Source organism: Poecilia formosa, unplaced genomic scaffold, assembly GCF_000485575.1.
Source record: "Poecilia formosa unplaced genomic scaffold, Poecilia_formosa-5.1.2 Scaffold167, whole genome shotgun sequence".
Taxonomy (NCBI): domain Eukaryota; kingdom Metazoa; phylum Chordata; class Actinopteri; order Cyprinodontiformes; family Poeciliidae; genus Poecilia; species Poecilia formosa.
In genome coordinates this window covers 1,070,132-1,090,325 of record NW_006800106.1, presented here as the reverse complement: position 1 = coordinate 1,090,325, position 20,194 = coordinate 1,070,132, and the positions used below count along the sequence as shown (strand labels likewise).

Sequence of the window (20,194 nt, the reverse complement as noted above, 5' to 3'; positions counted from 1 at the left end):
TAAATATATCTTTATAAATATATCTTAATAGAGGCTAATTTTGTTTTAGCCTGTTTGCCTCTACAGGGTTAACTCATGAGAGAGCGCTAACTGACGCTATTTACACCCACCCTTTTCCATAGAACATCTGCACTCAAAACGTCCCCAGCTGTGTTTTTTCTTTCTTCTTTTTTTAGTTCCTTAGAAGTCCTTAGCTTGGAGTTTCTCTGATAGTATGTTGATAACGCTGTCAAAATATGCTGAAAACCTTAAATTAACCCAATGTGTCATTGGATCTTTTAGTCATGCGTTCTGTTGGTCATGAGTACAACAGAACGCATGACCAAGCTAACACTGAAATTAATCACATTTCAAGCCTATGAACAAAATGTGTGGGATGAGTTAAAGTGAAACTAGACTTTTGTGCGAGTCTAAAAGCTTTTCTGCTCACAAAAAATCTGCTTCTGAAAATTGATTTTCCCCCCTCTACTAAACAAATACTCAACTTACAGGTTGTTTTTATTCTCAAATGTAAGATTATGAGACTGAAATATAAGCAAAACTTTATTCATGGAGCACATTTCAAGACATAAAAGTGCCGTCTCTCTTCAGAGTTTCAAGTCATTGGACATATTTTCATACCTGACAGACAACCTGAATAAATATGAAACGTCGTACTTCAGCTGAGTGTCTTTTATGATTGAGGAATTGTGGTCTTTTTGCAGAAGCGTTTCATTAAGCCACGGTAGAAGGGTTTTCAACCATCTGTTTTAAGGATTTTTCAGAGACTTTGACTAGACCATACCAAAACATTTGTTTTTGAGTGTTTGGATCATTGTCCTGCTGCAAAACCCAAGTCAAATCTGACTGACCTCGTTCTGCTGGACAACAAGCAGGAAAGCTTGTTGTCCAGGTCCAAAACTGTTCCATTTTTGTCCCACAGAATATTTTTCCCCAACACTCTTGGGGTCCATCACGATGTGTTTGTGGATCCATTTGGTCAGAAGTGATTATGGCCATAAAACTCTTCTCATGGAAACCAAAAATGGATCCCATGGGAGAGCTTACTCTCGGTACTGAATCCCGAACACTGACCTCGACTCAGAAGGGGCGAGGCATGTGTTGCGTCAGGCGTAATGCCTTTTTCCGTGACCTCCTGGATGAGTCAAGGCGTAGATGTCAGCGGGCCCGCCCAATCAGTTTCACAACTCGAGTTTTTGTTTTCTATTTGTGGATAACGGCTTTCACTGCGGTTCGCTAGAGCAGCAAAACTTTAGAAAACAGCTCTTATTTTTTTTTAAAAGCTTTTCAAGACTGATGACCGTCCGTCACTTTATTTCTGTGACACTTCGACATTTCAAAACAATGCAAATTTCAAATGAAAGACAAACGGCTGCTAGCTTCTGTGGATTTTATTGTGTTTCAAACACATGCTTACACTCTTACTATATCAGTAAAAAAAAAAAAAAGAAATATTCTAGATATATTACTGCCCCTTGCCGAGAAGCTTCTTGATGTTATTTCTCGAATAAAACAGCAGATTATTGCCAGAAGACAATATGTTGATTGTACATTCATCACTGAAAGCAGTGCAATAACAATGTTTAGTTGACTCAGTGCTCGTCTCAGTCCACTTGAGACACTGGAATGAATATCAGGGCATAATCCCGTAGCTTTAAAGGGCGCCGCCCACTAAGAAACACGTAAATCTGGATGGACACACAATAGTTCTATGGAAATAAAAACAAAAAACCCTGAATTTCGACAATAACTCAATGCACCATGGAACTAAAACCAATCAAAAAGCAAAAACAAAAGAACAGAAGTAAACAGAAGACATCACAGCAAATGGATTTTGTTTTCTCTTTGCTCTGTAACGCAGCATTATGTTAATAATATCTGAAAATTTGGCTTCAAAATGTAACAATTAAAACCGCATTATGTAATAATAAACGCAAAATGTAACGTTTTACATATGCAGCAGAACGTACAAGGATTTTATTACCTTTTGTGCCGATTATTACAAAATGTGGAGGTAGCTCTTTTTTCTTTTTCGAAACTATGTAATAAACAATCAGAAACTGCTCATTTTCATCTGAATCATCATACTTGTAATACTAATCATGTTGCATTCAAATTGAGTCAATAAAAGCCAAATGTTTGGTCATTTAGTTTCCTTTTCAGACCCATAGCCAGAACACTCAGTATCAAGTGTTCAAGGCAAAACGATTGAAAATGCGCTCAAAGATTTCATTACATTTTGTGTCATTATTAATGACACAAAAAATGACGCAAAGGCTGATTTCATTACATTAAATCATATTGTGGAGTTTTTACATAATGCAGCGTTACATGCTCCTTGTAAAGCTTTTCAAAAATGCCTGTAATTTTGTCCACAGTGAAATATTTCTATAGTCTCTGTCCACATTTATATGAGTGTTCCCTCCTTCATCTTCGGACCGATAATGCTGCCAATGATTCCTGTTGAACAATTTCCAACACAACCAGTAAAACATTCATCAAGTGACTGCAGAAAAAAGTCCAGACTCAAGCAGATGTCACCGGTCTAAGTTTGGACATCCAAACTAAAGTAAAAAGCTTCTTTTTTGCTTCATAATTTAAGATGCTCTTGGCACAGTCTCTACGAAAAATACCATCAACACGTGTTATTCAACAGGAAAAACGGAGAAAATAAGTAAAGTTTCAGCTTCACAAATCAAAGGAATTATAGATTCACTGCGCACACACACACACACACACACACACAAAAAAAAATCATACAAAAAAAGCAGTGATTTAAATGAGACAGTGAGCAGCTACTGCAGTACATTCATCAAGCTTGTGCTGTCCGTTGCTGCGTTCAGGGCCCGTATTCGTCAAGCAGGTCAGAAGGAAATCGAGTCCGACTCACTACCGGATGGTGCCTCTTTGAGGCCCACAAGAAAAAAAAAAACAACAACACATTTTTCTAATTATGATACAGTTTCCAACAGATCTCACTGAGAGGGACAAGAAGCTTTAAAGCTGTTTTTAATTTTATAAAGGGGAATTTTCTGTTTCCTTGCATCTAAACAGACTGAAAGGTCACTACGCTGCTGGTAATTTCGCCAATTCGTTTAATATTCTTCCATTTGTGGTTGTTATGACGGAGGGGGCAGGGGATCTGTCATACCATACGTCTGTAACCACCAATGGGCTGTTTTCTTTCTTGTTTGGCAGCTGATGAGTCAAAGTAATTTATATGAGCTGTTCATAGTCTGCTGCTGGGTGGTTAAGTTGGTAACTGCAGAAAAATATCCATATACAAGACGTGGTTCTGGTTTATTTTGGTTTAGTCAGCCATCACAGTCTCTTTCCATGAATTATCTGGCCCCAGAGATCAGTATCAAAAAATAGGGTGTCATAGGCTGGGTCAGTCTTTAGAAAGGGCTTACGAAGGTGGCAGCCCAGGGCCACAAGATTTTTTTTGGGGGGGAGAAGGGGGAAATAATTTTGTTTTTTTATGGGTACTGTGCATATTCATATTAACGTCATGGGCTCATTTCACATGTGGTGTTTTATTAAAATATTATGTTTTAATTAATTTAAACTACACTCAAATATTTGAAAATCATCTTTTTGGGACCAAGATGAAGCCATCTGATAGATGTTTTAAACCAACTAAGTTGTACCTGCAAATGTGTGGATCTACTTATTGATGTTCTGTAATTTGCATTAGTAAAATATTTTTTTTATTTTTTTTAAATCTTTTGGTATAGGGCACCAAAACTGGCTCTAGCCCAGGGGTCCATATTCTTCTAAAACCGGCCCTGGTTATAGGCTATAAAACTTTTAGAATAAAAAAAAAACAAACAAAAAACACCTGAGACCTGAGTACGTTTCTGAACGTTTTATCTTTATAAATCATGAAAAAGTATGTAAAGTAGTTCCAGGACGCGGCTATGAAATAATTAATTTACAGGAACAATTTGGAAGTGGGAATGACTTGTAGTAAAATGCAGTATGAACTGATAAAACAAGATCCTTTAAGGTCACCAAAGGAAAGACGGTTGATGCGGCCAAACGTTTCTACATAGGTGTAATAAGTGGAGCTTTCGACCACATTGAAAGCCTCAGAGCCTTATCTGACTTAATGAAGGATGACAGACTGTAATTAAGTCTCAACTCAAGAGTTACAAACACGCATTTAAAGAGCTGCTGAGTCACAGCGGAGCTTTAATCTGGCCCAGCAGGTGTTTTCCTGGGAACCCATTGTTAAAGAAACATACCCTGATCTCTGTCACATATTCTTTTTAAATCCTCTCTCCTTCAAGGTCACAAAGTATTTCAAGTGTAGCTTTTTCTGTTAAACTTCAAACTTCATATCGTACAATTTTTTTCTGGCATATTATAAAGTTATGGGACGTTTAGACTTTAGGAGGCTTTTTACAAGACAGCTGGAGAAGATTCCTGTGTTGAAATGAGTCAAGCATCTGCCTTAAAAAGTAAATTGTGGGATAATGTTCAGCATCTATTCAATCTGATGAGTATCTAAAGAAATGGCCCACAGAAACACGTTCTTTAATCCTGTTTTAATTGAGGAGCATGAACTGAAAATCACACTTTGTCCGGCTCAGATCAACCATGAGACTCACTGACAGCTTGGCAGGCTCACAAAGTGGGACCCAGAAAAAAAAAAGAAAAAGCTATTGACTTTGTTAACAGGACACGGCTAGGGCAGAAAGCAGTGATTGTGTAACTGTCGGTTCAACCCTAAGAAGAGAGGCAACAAAAATAAATCTTAAAAGCCATTTGTTTTGGCTGAATGTCAGTCAGAATGACATGGGAGTGCTGAACATAACATCTAACCTACAGTTAAGTTTAAATTTGACCTTTTATCCAGGACAGAGTAGAAAAAACGTTGAAGGAATTTTTATTTTACCTTCCAGTAGGATTCCCGGCAGTGATTCTGAATTGTCTGAGAAATACTGGCCCCGGACAGCAGGTTCTGTTGGTAACGGAGAGCGCCTCTGCCACTCGCAAAGAGCCCACCACTCCTGGGTGGTCCTAAGAGTCCAAGTACCTTCTTCATTAATCCAGGTCTATAACCTGATCACTAATAACGTCCAGGGCTGCGGAGGCCTTGATGGAGCTCCCCGTGGAGCCGGAGTCCACAAACATCTGAGGTATGTCGTTGCCAAAGTAGATCTTGCTGTTGGCTGCGATGGCCTTGTACTTCATCAGCTGGAGGTACTCCGGAGTTAACTTCAACTGCAAGACAAGCAGCAGAGTTTACAAAAAAAGGAAGACCAGTCTGGTTCGTGCGGTGCTGGCATTGGTCACACCCAGATGAAATAAACTGTTTGAACTCAATAACAGCAAAGCATTCACTGTACAGGAGGATGAGAAGGAGAAATCATGCACTTTGTACTCTTTTTAGGGGAGATGGGGAGAATTATTTTCTGTTGCAGGCTGAGAACAGATAATCATCATCTGTCTCTATTGACCCAAACTTGACAGTTCTCAGATGTCAAGTTTGTCAGGAACAGTAAGTAGCCTAATGTTGCTGTTACTTAAAAATGGCTACAGGTCGGCTACACAAACAGACCAAACCAGAATTGTCATTTTATCATAAATCATTTGATGGATAGCAGACAGCTATGGATAGTATCCATCAATAAGTAAGGACTGGGAGTCCTTGGTGTGTTATATGCAGCAAACACTTTCTGCAAGCTACTCAGATTAGTAAGATGCAGTCAAATACTGTACTGTGAAGACATGCATATAATCAGTAACCATGGAGAGAATGCTCCACCATCATATAGGTTACCATATGTACAAAAAAAACATAAGCATATGAACTTTTATAAGTTTTTAACTATGCATTCACACCCGCCTCATTTCGTACGCTTTAAACCAACTCTAGTTTGTTTGCCTTAGAAGGCAAACAAACTTGGGTAGATGTGAACGGGTAAAAACCTCGGTCTCTCTTCTATTAAAGTGAACTCAGGCACAGTTTGGATGCTGAGTGGACTGAAGACCGCTCCAAAAGCAGGAAGTGGACAATAGGGCAGGGCATTCTGGGTGAATACAACCAAAACAAACCTGCTGGCAGGATTGAACTCTAGTCTTTTACCAAAGACAAAGGAGAAGTCCTACACTCACTACAATTTGATGCCACTCCATTTTTCTCTTTGGGTTCTTGTGTTGTTTCCTTCAGAGGTTCCTGGTGTAGAGCCACCACAGGTGAGGTTATTCAAAAGGTTTAGTTCATTTGACAGTGTAGCCTGAAAGTAAAGTGCACCGACTGAAAATGTAGCAAATGTTCCAATTGTGGTCACTAATCAAACCAAGTCTACTGAACTATCAGGTGTGTAAACACCCTAAGTCTGTCCCAGTTTAAGGGGAAACTGTGTTTATGACATAGTACTATAAATCATGTGACATGAATTCAAACAAAGTCGACAATTTGATCAAATCAACAAACACGTCAGTAGGGAGGAGGTATGGGTTTGTTTCTAAGCCAGCTTTTTCCAACTTTTGTAAATACCACAATCTATAAGCCCCAACTAGGTGTGCTACTTCCACAGACAAACGCATTTGACTTGAATTATCAAACACCCTGGCTTTGTTGGTAAAAACAACTTGGGAAAACAATCGCAGTCCCTCACTTCCAACATCCGCCATGACGCCTCAACAAGAGTAAGTGACATAGTTGCAAAGGGTCAATAAAACTGAGGTAACATTGAGTTTAGTGATATGGTGAATTACCCTGCTGGAGGAAACCATGAGAATAAGAGTAGACTAGTCATATAGGAACAGACATGTTGAGCAACAGCAGTCACGTAGGTTGTGGGCCTAAAATTAAGCTACTGCTTTCATGTTGTACATTCACCACATTCTGACTCTACCATCTGAATGCCACCGCTAAAATCCAGATTTGTCAGATTATGCAATGTTTTTCAAATTGTCTAATTTGGGTAAGTATTGCTCTTAGCTGTCTCTACTGCTGCTGAAGGCCATCTATTTCAAGTTTCAACATGTGTGTAGAGATGGTATTCTGCATACTTGGCTGTAACACACTGTTATTTGAGCCTCGTTTGCTTTTCTTTCATCTCAAGCCAGCATCCCCATCCAGCTCTGACCTCTACCACTGAAGAGGCAACACAGCTGCTTCTTACTTTTGTTAGGAGCATAAAATGAATCTAACACATGACTGTAGGTAAAAACCCCAGTAGATCCTCATTTTCTGTAAAACTCAGAGCAGCCATCTGGTACCAACCACCATGCCCCATTAAAAGTTATTCAATTTCCCTGTCTTCTGGATTCTAATGCCTGGTTTGTCTTCAGTACATTTAGATGCCTAAAGGCAATTAGCATTCGTCCACAGTTCTTTGGTGGAAGGAAGTGAGAGCGTTGCGCAACACAAATAATTATTCATCTGGAATGACTTGATAAATCATTATACAGCCCTACCAGGTAACAGCCTCTACCCCTCTTAAAATACTTTTGCAAAAGTATTTTTGCAAAATCACATCACATAAGTCACATGATCAACAATTGGATGTTGCCACTGGCAGAAACCACAAATAAGAAGGCGACAGGAAGTAGCTGGAGCAACATGTTTTTTTAATGACTTACCTCGTGAACAAGCTTATACACATATAATTTTAATTGTGTTTCTTATTTAATGGAAACACAGCAAATGCAAAGTTGTTTTTTTGACATTAGTGGAATATCAACAAAGTTTTGTTCACATTTGTAACAGAAACGCAGCAATTGACTCAATCAGGATATGTGTCTTTAACAATAAAAATTTTCCCTCCCGGATATCAAAGTCAGCTTAAATCAGAAGGTATGAGGTAGCAATTATGCTAAACCAAAAAAAGTGGGGGAAAAAACATTCTAAAAGTTGATGTTTACATACAGTATTTGTTGCAGTATTTTGAAGTATTGTCTGTGAGTTTGTAATGGGGAGCCCTGGCCAGAAGCTAATGCTGATTGCAGGCCTGTGGCATGAAAAAGTTTGGGAACCCTTGGCTTAACACAAATAATGAACCAGCCAATCACAGTGTAGCAACTAATAAATATTAGCAGCTATGGAGTGAGACCCCGAGGGAGAGAAATAAGCTCCATCAAGAAAGAGACAAAAAGTGTGGGAGTACTTTAAACTAGAGGTGCACTGATTGCAGTTTTCTGGCCGATCGGCGATTACCGATCTTTTAAAAAGCTTAATCTGCCGATTTCGATTTTGGCCGATACCAATTTTTTTAGTCTGAAATGATGCTCAATATAGCAAGAAAGTTGTTGAGTTGGCAACAGTGGGTCACTGTTGTTAACTGTAAACGTGCAGACCTAACATAGAGGGCTGGTCTGTCAGTTAAACCTTTCTCAACAAAGAGCAAAAGAGGGCAGTGGTTGATTATTACACATTTGCTAAGGTAGATAAGATTGGTGGATAAAATCGGCTTCATGTGTAAAAATGGGCTGATCACCGATCTCCCAAAAAAATGAAGGAGTCGGCACCGACAGATTGGTGCACCACTGCTTTAAACCAAATAAAAACAAGATTGGAGTTTCACAATAGAACGCCTTCGAACTCCTCAGCAGGAAACATCCATTACATGCATCGAGATTGCACACAGCTGCTAACAACTGGTGTTTTTGTTCCCTTTGCAAAAGACTCAACTTTTATCTGTGATTGTTAGTGTAGAATCTGGCACACACATTTATACAAGGAAATTCATTTTGGCGAGCATTTCATGTACTTGTTTATCAGAAAAAGTAATTATGAAAAAAAAAAGTAATCAAGTAATTGATGGATTACTTGAAGTGCTGTGAATACATTCCGGTTCATCCTGCGACCAATCAAAACAAATATAGAGAAAATTAAAATTTTACCAACTCAACCATAAATCTTTGAAGAAATTATTCATCAGCTGAGCTCCTCCCCCTCCTCCTGCTGTCTTGATATTTTACAACTTTTAAGAAAGTTTAATCAGTATCTGATCCGATTCAAATCTCATTCTGCTTACCAGGTGTTTTCTCACAGGTTTTAAAAACAGCAGTTATCAAACCACTGCTGAGCAAAAAAAAAAAAAAAAAAAAAAAAAAAACACAATCTGGACAAGTCCCTGTAGCAGAATTACAGACCAATCTATCATGCAAAGCATGTTGCTGCAATGAGCTACACAAATAAACTTGACTTGACACGAATGTTCAGTGTAATTGAAAGCTGCAATGTAGTTATATAAACTAACAATGATTTAGTTTATATAACTACAACCACACTTTGCCAAAAAAACCTCTCCCAAACTTCCCATTTAATCTATGTAAGTACATGTAAAGTACATCAAATCCAATCATGCAGACATTTTCAAAGTCTTCCTAGAAATAAAACAACACAAGTTCAGTTTCTAACGCCACTTGGTGTAAAAACTTTGTCTACAGATCCCAGCTGATTACATCAAATCACCGAACAAGCATGTAGTGACAGTGCATCTTCATTTCCAGCTAACTGAGTCACTGACTGAAGCAATCCCTCATGCTGAGAGCATAGATGTAAGAAAAACTCCCACCAGAACCAGGCAGGCTCAGTGTGAGCGGCCGTCTGGCCATGACCCACTGGGAGGTTGAGAAGCAGAAATGGGACCAAGTCACTGATTTGCGAGAAGGTCTTCCACCCGGGTCAAGTCTCAAGTAAAGACATGCAAGTCTTAAAGGTTTTAATTTAGTATTGAAAATTGCTTGGCCAAATGTGTCTTTTAATCACTGTAACAAAAATGATTATGGGATTATAAGTATGTAAGTAACTTACTTAACTATTTTTAAAGGTGTTTATTAGGAGTGGGAGTAAATAAGTTCATCTTCATCTCACTTCTTTTTGGGCTAAATGCGTTCTTGTTTATGTCTAAATATAGTATTATTATACATAACATGAACTGGATGACTCAAAGTGTCCTGCATTTACTGTATTTATATTTATTGTAAATGATTGTATATATGTAAATGTATGTATATTTATTTTGTTCCATTTTGGCCTCTTGAGGGATATAAAAGGCATTTCATGTGGCTCAAAATGAAGCACTAATAATAATCTGTATACCAGTCAAAAGGAGGAAATTCAGTCATCAGAAAATGAATCATGTGTTTTATAGAAAATGTTAACCTAACAGCCAGTGAGCTGAGAGAAGAAAGAGCTGAACTCATCTAAAACGAGTTTATTGAAAAACTATTTTCTGTACAAGCTAAAAGTTCTCTACATGTTACACAACAGAGAACAAAAATATCTATTTAATCTGCATTATGCAATATCCACGTGCAAAACTTTTTAGATTAATCACGAGTTAGCATTTTAAAGTTGGCTGAACTTCATTGCTCCGCTGACTCTAGATACAGTAATCTGTGGAAGAAAAGTTAAAGTCGGAATTTTGTAGCAGAGTATGGGGTTTCCCTCTGAGAACCGGTTAAATCCGGTGGTAGGGACGCCAGGGAAGTCCACCAGCGACCCACTGAGCTTTTATGTTTACAAAATGTTAAGTTACAAAAATTCAGAGGTGCCCCATCAGGGATCATAATTTGGAAATAAATGGCATGTGAGGCAACTATAAATCTAGCTTAATCCGTCTTTACTGTCACTGTTACTGGCATATAAAAAACCCTATGTAATTTAAAACAAAAAACAAACAACACTTAGGCTGGTGGGAGGGAAAAGGAAAGCCTGGTGGCCCGCCAGGCTTATAATACACTGGGTCAAACTGTGGAGTGAATGTTGGATGAGAATAAAGTGCAGGTGAGAGGTTGTGTCGTTCGGTTACCTTGTTGGCCTCAGCTGCTCTCAGTGCCGTATAAAACTCAGCATCAGCCTTGGCTTTCTGCCTGGCCAGGAAAGCGTCATCTGTCCAGAACAAACACAACAGACCTTTATTGTGCTGTGCTAGCTTTATAGCAAGACAACAAAAATGTCAGCAAGAACCCTGTGCAAACTCATCCCACATAAAAAGAGCCCAAATCCACACCTGAACCTGTTCGGGATCTTTTGTCTGTTGAGAAAATAAGATCCGTGAAATACTATAATCCACTGCTTACATACAGACCTTCAATTTCAGAGATCTTCTTTTCAGTTTTCTTCTCCATGACTTTCTGCCCAAACTTGATTTCTGCAACTTGTGCCACTTTCTCAGCCTCTACAAAACAAAGCGAGAATTAGTCACATTAAACCTGGCGGTGTGGAAAACGCCACAGACGGATCATTATTCTCCAATGTCTCCCTTACCTATGACAGCTTTAATCCTCTCTGTTTCTGCCTCCTTCTCTACAACCTTTTGTGTCTGCTGGGAAATCAGAAGTTTTGTCTTTTCACTCTCCCTTGAAAACAAAAACCACAAGAAACAAAACCCACATTATTGTGTTTCTACCAACAACAGAGGAATGTTATGTACAGCTCTGGAAAAAATTAAGAGACCACTGAGGTTTTAACCTGTTGAAAACTTGATGGTTATTCTACCAAATATTGATTTCTGCACTCTTCCTGAGTTAAAACATTAGCATTGTTGTTTCTAAATGAATGTAAACTTGGTTTCTTTGAATTATTTGAGGTCTGAAAGCGCTGCGTCTTTTTCATGATTTTGACCATTTCTTGTTTCCTGAAAAATAAATACTAAATTTTTGCTTCGAATTTCGAAGCCATGTTGTCAGGCGTTCATAGAATAAAAGATCAATGTTCATTATACTCAAACATATACCTATAAAAAAATTACATCAGAGAAACTGGTGATTTTGCAGTGGTCTCTGATGTTTTTTTCTAGAGCTGTAGTTTCCTATGTTTTGGTGTATCGTCATGGAAAACCGGATTCTCAACAAATTTGGGCTTTTACCTTCGACGGCAGGTTAAGAATTCATATCATCAGACTGAACATGTACACTCTGCAGCAGGGGCGCTGCCAGAAATTTTGGGCCCCCTGACAAAAAATTTGTTTGGGCCCCCCTGTGAAGCTGCTGTTACAATTTTTTGAGTCTATTTGACCCATTAAAAGTGTCACAATTTTAAAGGCTTGCATCTACCTTGCTTTCTTTGGTTCAATACTAATAATTAGCACAATATTTACTGCTCATGAATTTTACATCCAACTGTCCACATCCAGTATGCAAGTAGGTTGCTTAAATTTTTTCTATCAGTTTTAGATACTGAAATGTCTCTTCCCATGAGCATCAGTCAAAAGCAACGTGCAAACTACACATAAAACAATCCAGACTTCTAAAAATGCTAGTAGTTGCATTTTATTCAAGCTGCAGTACATAACTTTAGTTAAAAAATATGTTTTCTCCATATATGTTAAAGCTGTCACATTGTCGTAGCAGTTTGTTATGAGGCAGATAATCTGTGAAAACAATCAATCTCCTACATCTCCTTCCTGAACTACTATTCCTGGTTAAAGTAATGCACCGTTCTGACCAAAATAACCAATCAGAACTAGTAGGACACTCTTAGCGCTGTCAATTAGCCTCATCCACTTACTGCTAAATGTGCTAATGGGGGAGAAACAACTTATCATTACAAGAAACCGTTTATCTGCGGTCATTGGTAGCTATGCTAACTAAACTGAGCATTCACAGTTTGAATCTGCACAGCTCTGTGCTATGCTAGCTGCAGCATGGCACAAATCGAGGAGGAGGAAGGATGAGCAGCATCACATGAGATTGTGATTGACAGCACTAAAACTCTCCTGCCACTGACTGGTTGTTTCTAGAGAACCATGGGAGAAGGCAGAGGAAATAGATTTTTCACAGATTACCTTTCATACCATACTGTCACAACATAATGACAGTTTCAAAAAATATGTGATTTTTTTTTTATATATAAAAGTGACATACTGCAGCTTTAATTTCACTCAGGAAAGGATGGGTCAGGAGGGACGTGGGTTAGAGCTGCTGCTGACTGACTCATCTGTTATTAAGTGGTAAAAGGCACAGGGAACAAGTTAAATATATGAATATGTTGCTAATTTTTTTTCCTTAATTCATTAAATGCTAGTGAAATGGAGGCTAACAGTAGTCTGTAACTAAGCTAATTATGCTAAATGGTTGATAATCTCACACAGTCTACTCACCCCTCCTGGAGAAAAACTGGGTTATAAATCAACACTCTTGCCTTTTTCTCTCTCTCCCTTTCTCTCTATTTTGTTTTTGAAAACCTGATATTATAACTTTTCTTAGCATAGTAATTGCCTTGCCACAGTTGCTGCTGTATTCAGCTGCAGCTCCTACTGACAGTAGCTGCATATGTCATTCTGAAGCTCTCCAAGCAGGAACGAACCATTTAACACAGATAGCGGGGTTCAGGGCAAAAATGGATGTGTGTTTTTGGTCTGGGAGGGGTAACATTAAATTTTTACTGCTAAAAACAATCTTTGAAAATACAATATGATTAATTTTTATTTGATTTTTTTTATTTTATGTCTGTGAACAAAATATAAATAAATTGTGGAGGGCCCCCTGCTGGTCAGGGCCCCTAGAATTCTCATCACTTTTTACCCCTTTACCGTGCCCCTGCTCTGCAGTACTGTGAGTGGCTGTGAGAGCCATTGTTCTAGTTTTATGTAATACAGTTTAAAAGAAGTGCTATGAACTTTCAGAGACGGGAGCAAATAACACAGAGGACATTGGCAGGGTCAGAAAACGTGTTATTAGAAGTGGATCCACGTTCCAAAACCATTTCCCCCTCTGGATAAAAACTAAAGATGGCTCTCATCTTCACAGTAACTCCTTCATGTAGGAAATTAAGTTTCCAAAACAAACTAACAAGCTTATATTGTTGTGAATTGAAGGGAGTGCTTGTTGTTTTGAATTTTGGGTGAGATTTATTATGGAGTTTTGCATTTCCTGTGTTCATCGTGTTTGGCTACATTTTCCTTGTCCTTAACTTCCTCTCACATCTGTATTGCCTTAGGCTCATCAACCACCAGTTTTCACTCCTGTAATCACCACCCTCAGTTTTTATACCCCTCAGTTCAGTCAATCAAAGCCAGATACAACAGTCATCTTTCCATTCTTATGAGTTATTTTACAACAAAAAGTCTTTTTAAAACAAAAAGCCCATTCAGTGTACCATCATTCTTCCTGCGTTGTGGTTCTTCACCACTTACACCAAGGACATATAGTGAAGGATTTTCATTTTGTTGTGGTTTTGTGTAGACAACCAATGCGTAATTATTGCAAAACATACCTCTAACCTAACCTTTGACCCCAAGCGAAACCCACGTAAACATAAAAAAGTCTTAAGCATGAGCTCCATTCTTCCTATTCGGTATTGTTTTAATGTTTTTGTTGCATACAGGCTGGCCATTATAAAACTTTTTATAAAAGACAAGTACCAGAAAACTAAAATTGTTGTCTATATCTGTTTTAATACGAATGCCTAATCACTTTAGTGTAATTTTCAGGCATAAAAGAAACTTGTGTGGATAGAGCACCGAGACTGGGTCTAGTCCAAGGGTTTCTCCAAAATCCAGATCTGTTTGTTGTTGTCTAGCATTAATAAAAATACTAGACAACATTTAATATAAAAAAATATATTAAAATTGACCCTGAATAAATCCAATAAAATTATAAAAATGGAAGGAGGTGATGGAAATTTGTGAATTTTTTCTTTGTTTTATTTGAAACAGCCTCCTAGTAAAAAGTTCGGGCTGCTAAATTAAAAGTTATTTTGTGACTAGAGGAAAGGAAAACTCTTCTGTTATTTCTAATATTTTAAATTAGGTATGGATATTTCTCACATTGTACATCGTTACTGTGAAAAAGTTTTGATCATAATAATTTTGATTCATTATGACAACAATAAAGTCAAAGTGGTGTTTGGAAACTTCAAAAACCGACGGAATTATTTTCACTATTTTTTCCGCAGTTTGTTCCATGAGAGCATCAACAAATATTCATAAACTAGTAAATATGATTTACTAAGTGCAGTTCAGTGATAAAAATCACATTTTTATTTAGCTGGTGACATAAACAAAGACTGTTTCAAATCAGCATGTTTTTATGACCAGTGTTTGTTTGTGGGGCTGTGGCAGCCAAACAGTTACCTAAAAATATTGAGAAATAATGAGGTTTTTTTTGTATCATCACTTATGGTTATTGAAGCTGTCCATCAAAATATTGTAATAAAAGAGAAATAAAATGAAAAAGTTATGGAAGTGGATTTGAAGATAACTTTTGGTCAAATGGGTCTGAATTTGAGTAGCCATGGTTCGTTCTTGACTTTTGGAAATGAAAGGCAAGTTAGAAATTGGTCAAATCTCTGATAAATCATCTGGACGATGGAAAGAAAAAAAAAAACAAGATTAATTACAAACCTCCCAGGACGAGACAACTGAGTGGTCGATGAAGCCTGCTCACTTCCTCATTAAAAAACAACATGAGGGAGTCTCAGGCTCTGAGACGACTTTTGTTGACAAATGACTTAATGTTTTCTTTGTTGGGAGAGATTCAACAAGAACAGTAGGGGATTTCTGCGTTGATGACCGAGTTCTCAGAGAGCAGCAGGTGGATTTATCTGTGAATAGTGAGGCCAATTCTCTTATGTGCACTGCAAAAACACAAGACCTTACAGAGTATTTTTGGTCTAGTTTCTAGCGTGAACATAACAGTACAGTTAAAATCAGAAAAAAACAAACTTACAAGTAACTTTTCAGCAGGAAGTTATTTGTTTTAGGTAAATAATTCCTCAATATTGATGAAGAAGTTCTAGCTCTACTGTCAGATTTTTTCAATAATAAGACATTATTCTTGTTATAAGGGAAACAATCTGCCAGTGGAACTAGTACTTTCCATCAATATTAAGGAATTGACGTAAAACAAGCTCCTACTTAGCTGAAAAGGTACTTATAAGTTAGTTTCACCTTATTTCAAGTGAAGTAAGATATTTGAAGTAGTAGACTAAAGATACCTGAATTTGTATTTTTGAAATGGAGCCACTCAAGTTGTCTAAACAGGGCTTTAATAATATAATTATGATAATAAATACATAAAATATAATCAGTAAAAAAAAACTAAAATAAATGAAATGCAAATAATGTTTTTATTGTTTCTAAAAGGCAAGAAATGTCTTGTATTTATATTTTTTCCATGGATAAAATGATTCACTGGAATCCAGGCTGAGCCAAACTATAAAACACACAGAGAGGAGAGAATCTGCAGTCTGGTTTGGTGAAGTCCAAAATTTCCCCTCAATAATTTACATTTTTAGACTGAGGAAGCTTTGTGTTTTTGGCCATAACGAGAACAAGGACAAGGATTTATCTGTAAGTCGTCGCCACGTAGAGCAACGACCAGACTCTCTAACAGGAACTTTTTTTGGCAGAGTTTGAGCCATGCCTGGCAGAGAGTATGATATAATGTCCTGTTCTCTAGTTACTGTGTATATCATGGCTGCGTTATTCTGGGACCAAATATCATTTTGGTCATATCCAATGGTTTAAAAAAATAATAATAATAAAATCAGGAATTGGATCAGAAAAAAAAGCAGAAATGAAATGGCCACAAAGTGGGCTGAGAATGGAAGAACTGGGCTAACAACTACCACTTGATAGGAGTGGTTGTTGTGGACACAGATGTGAACTCCAGTCACAGTGTGGTGAAATTTAACGAGTTTCCATCGGAGCAAGTTTGTAAAGAATGAAATTCAAAGCATCAAAACATGTAAAGAGTAACCAGTTCATCAGGAAAGAGTCAGAAGTCTGGTTATCATCACTCTTGAATGAGATCCCTGGTCCGTGATGTTCTGGAAGACGTGGGGTCTTGAATGGGGAAACCAAGAAATTGATGTAATCCAAACCTCACTGGGAAGTGGAGTTATCTGATCCCCTGTGATTTTGTTGAAATCCCTCAACAAAATCACATTTAGTGAGAGAGTGGATGAGTGAGTGAGAAAAGCAGAAAAGTTATCCAACAAGTCTTTGTGCGGCTTAGGTGGGTGGTAAGCTGCAGCGCTGTAGTTTGGAATGGCTCCAGGAAGTTTCCAAGCAAGGCATTCAATGGAACCGAAGACATAAACAAAGACGGAAAGGACCGTGACTGGAGACGTGGATATTGGCAGGTGTAAACAAATTCAGTAGAAGTGGAGTCATTCAGTTGTAACAAGTCATTGGGTTGTTCTGAGCACTCAGAGAAAATCTGGGAGATCATGTGTGAGATTTCCTTTGCTCATTAGTCACAGGACGTCAAGCAGTCAAGTGTGTTGATGTTCGGACTGATAGAAGTGTTAGCTGACCTCGCTAGGTGAACTAGAGCACTGCGGTCAGCAGCACTGTCAGTGTTTCACAAAGGGCGATGAGTAATGGACCGAAAAGTTTCAACCAGTGAGTATTACTGAGATGGTAATTACATGTCAAGGTGTTGAGGAAGCTGCATTTCAGGGACGCACTTCTGCAATGGTGTCCCCCTTGAGTGAAAACTATTTCACCTCTCATAATGATGATGCACTGAAGGAAGTAGACAGTTTTCTGACGAACTGAAGGAAGAGTCACCTCTCGACTCCAAACCCAGGAACAAGAAATGGCTTGTTTCTGGGAATGGTGGAAAGTTTCTAAAGGGGGCAATATTGGGAAGACAATAGTTGTGCATACCACACACATGAACTCATCTGAAGCTGTATTCTCTGCACACATGACTCACACCAGACCAAGTTAACATGCTGCAAACATAGAAATACTTGGGTTTTATTTATTGACATGAAGAGTCTGTTCAAACACACACAGAGAAATATTTGTTTCCATGTTGGTGTTCTTATAGGGTTCAGTTGCCAGTAGTCTTGTTTGTATCCTCACCACTCTTGGCAGTATTTTAAATTGTGTTTATAGATTAAATGGTACATGCCATTAAATTTCAAAGCCATGTTTCTGGGATGTAAAACCCACAAACTGCAGTCAATAGATGGATACCTTTGGGATATACTTGTAGCGTCTGGAAAAAAGACTATTACAAAAAAACAAAAACAAAAAAACAAAGACACTACAGAATTAATTATACCAATTATATATCTGACCAAATTCTGTATTTGGTCATTTAATAGGCTGATTTTATTCTGCTTCTTGTTTTATTTCTGAGCAAAGCATGCCTGATTTGTAGGCCGTCACAGAGCTGACATCACAGTCTTTATTTATACCTGACAGACCTTAAAATACTTTGCTTTACTTTAGTTTTGTCGATGCAGGAGATGATGTTTTCCATCTGTGCACGCTTTCTATATCAAATACGTATGAATAGTCGAGTCTTTTAAAACACATCCAAGCTTCACTCACATTCACTATATCTGCAGCTATTTGGAAGAGCTTCATTTTCGGGAAATCTGTGTTTTTCCATGAGCAATCATTTGGTGTTGGGTCATTTTGCATGTTTAGGGAATGACTTCAAATAGCTTCCTCCCACAATCACATCATCCAGCAGTGGGAGTTAAGATAACCATAATGGCTATTTGGCTAAGAAGAAAAAAAAACTAGTCAGAAACCATTTCTCACTGAGCAAGAAAAAGAAACCTACATGAGTTCGTAGTTCCTGCGAATGCTCTCAGGAATGTTGGGCTTAGTGACTCGCACGGCCTGATGGAGAGAGAGACAAAAGATTCAGTTTTGAGATGAGAAATAAGCACAACATGTCAGAAAGGACCCTAAAAAGAGGTTTAACCAACAGACTTTCTAAAAATAAAAAAATGCAAAAAAAAAAAAGAAAAAAGAAAAAAAGGAGAAAGACCTTGAACAAACCCAGGGACAATGTTTATTTATGTTTTAATCGCTATGTACTCTCCAGAGCATTAACTCCTCAGGAGACTGTAACTATTATTTCAACTGATTTACGGGAAACGAGGGGAAAAAAACCCAGAGTCGTCTTAGACCCAGAGGAGCATTTCACATTCAATACAAAGTGAGCATTTCTGTGGGTGAAAGTTGGTGAATAGAGCTTTGGGAGAGGGATGGGAGGGACCACAGCTTCAGAAAGTTGTGCAACACTCATTATGATGAGCGATCCAGGAAGGATAGAAACACTGTGAATGTCTGGAAGCCAGAAAATCTCAGCAGAGAAAATATTGGGTTTCTTCCAGTAACTTGTAACCTTTTCATTTTGCCCCTGGTTTCCACCAATGCCTGATTTCCCTTAGAAGGAATGAAACATGGCTGCAACTACAACTTTAAAACCAGCATGGAAAGATATTTGTCTGGAGTGAATGGAAATTTCTTTCACATTTTTCGGATGTGAAAATGTGCCTCAGTTTCCTTCCACTTCACAAATAGTTCCTGCCTCGTCTCGGTCCATCACCTACAGTCCAGACAAAACCAATTTGATTTTGTGTTGTCAGAGCTCTGAATGTCTTTACACAAGAGCTGCATGGAAATTATAAAGACTAAATTCAAATTCAATTCCAATGAAAAAATACTTTATTGATCCCAAAGGGAAATTAAATGTTATAAGTCATTAATTCAAAGTCTTCAAAGAGTTATTGAGAGTTATTGGTTATAAAGCTGCTTCTCAAACATCGTTCAACAAGAAAGTGATTTTTTTTCCTGTAACCTCTGTTGAAGGATAAAGAGGAGAAAAAAAATCTACATAATTGGACCCACATTTATTTGTTTTTTTGTTGTTGTTTTTTTTTGCCTACCGAGGATAAAAGTAGTGTGTAAATTTAAACATGAAAGGCACAAAGAGTAAAATACTTGATGTTGTTCATCATGGCACAAAAAGAAATAAGCACCAGAATCCGTACAAACTATTGCCATGACATTACGCAATAGTTTATGTATATGAAGAATCGTTTAACCTGAAAATATTTGAATTTGAAAACTAAATTTGAAGCTATATCTTCTATTTGAACACAGCTGAAGCACGACTTGTGTTTTGTCAACGATATTTTCTCTCCATCTCCATCTTGTTAACGATATTTTCTCTTGTTATATATATATTTGTTATATATAACAAATATATCTTGTTATATATAACAAATATATTTGTTACCTTGCTGCTGGTAACAAATATATGTGACAATGCCAGGGCGGAAAGACGTCAGCAGAAATTCTAGGTGCCGTCCAAACATGCCCTTGTGGAAAACAGAGAACCTGCTTAATAGTTTGGTCTTTTCTCCAAAACCATTCAAACATTTTAGGAGCCCCCAAATTGTATTTTAAAAACAAGTTCAACAGGAAAAGAAATCTTCTAGCCTAACTCTCAACCTTAAATTCATTAGCTT

The 20,194-nt window shown here is 37.8% G+C and overlaps 1 protein-coding gene across 1 annotated transcript in view; it reads right to left on the bottom strand.

Annotated features, from left to right (window-relative positions):
* Window positions 1-1,376: 1,376 nt before the first annotated feature.
* The window catches only part of erlin2 (ER lipid raft associated 2), a 28,641-nt gene continuing 9,823 nt past the window's right edge, over window positions 1,377-20,194 (bottom strand). The window contains exons 8-12 of the mRNA XM_007564730.2: window positions 18,496-18,554; window positions 11,234-11,325; window positions 11,055-11,144; window positions 10,776-10,855; window positions 1,377-5,229 (exon numbers count right to left, since the gene is read on the bottom strand). Of these exons, the coding sequence (XP_007564792.1) occupies window positions 5,050-5,229; window positions 10,776-10,855; window positions 11,055-11,144; window positions 11,234-11,325; window positions 18,496-18,554 (501 nt within the window). The 3' untranslated portion in view covers window positions 1,377-5,049. The remainder of the gene's footprint in view (window positions 5,230-10,775; window positions 10,856-11,054; window positions 11,145-11,233; window positions 11,326-18,495; window positions 18,555-20,194) is intronic.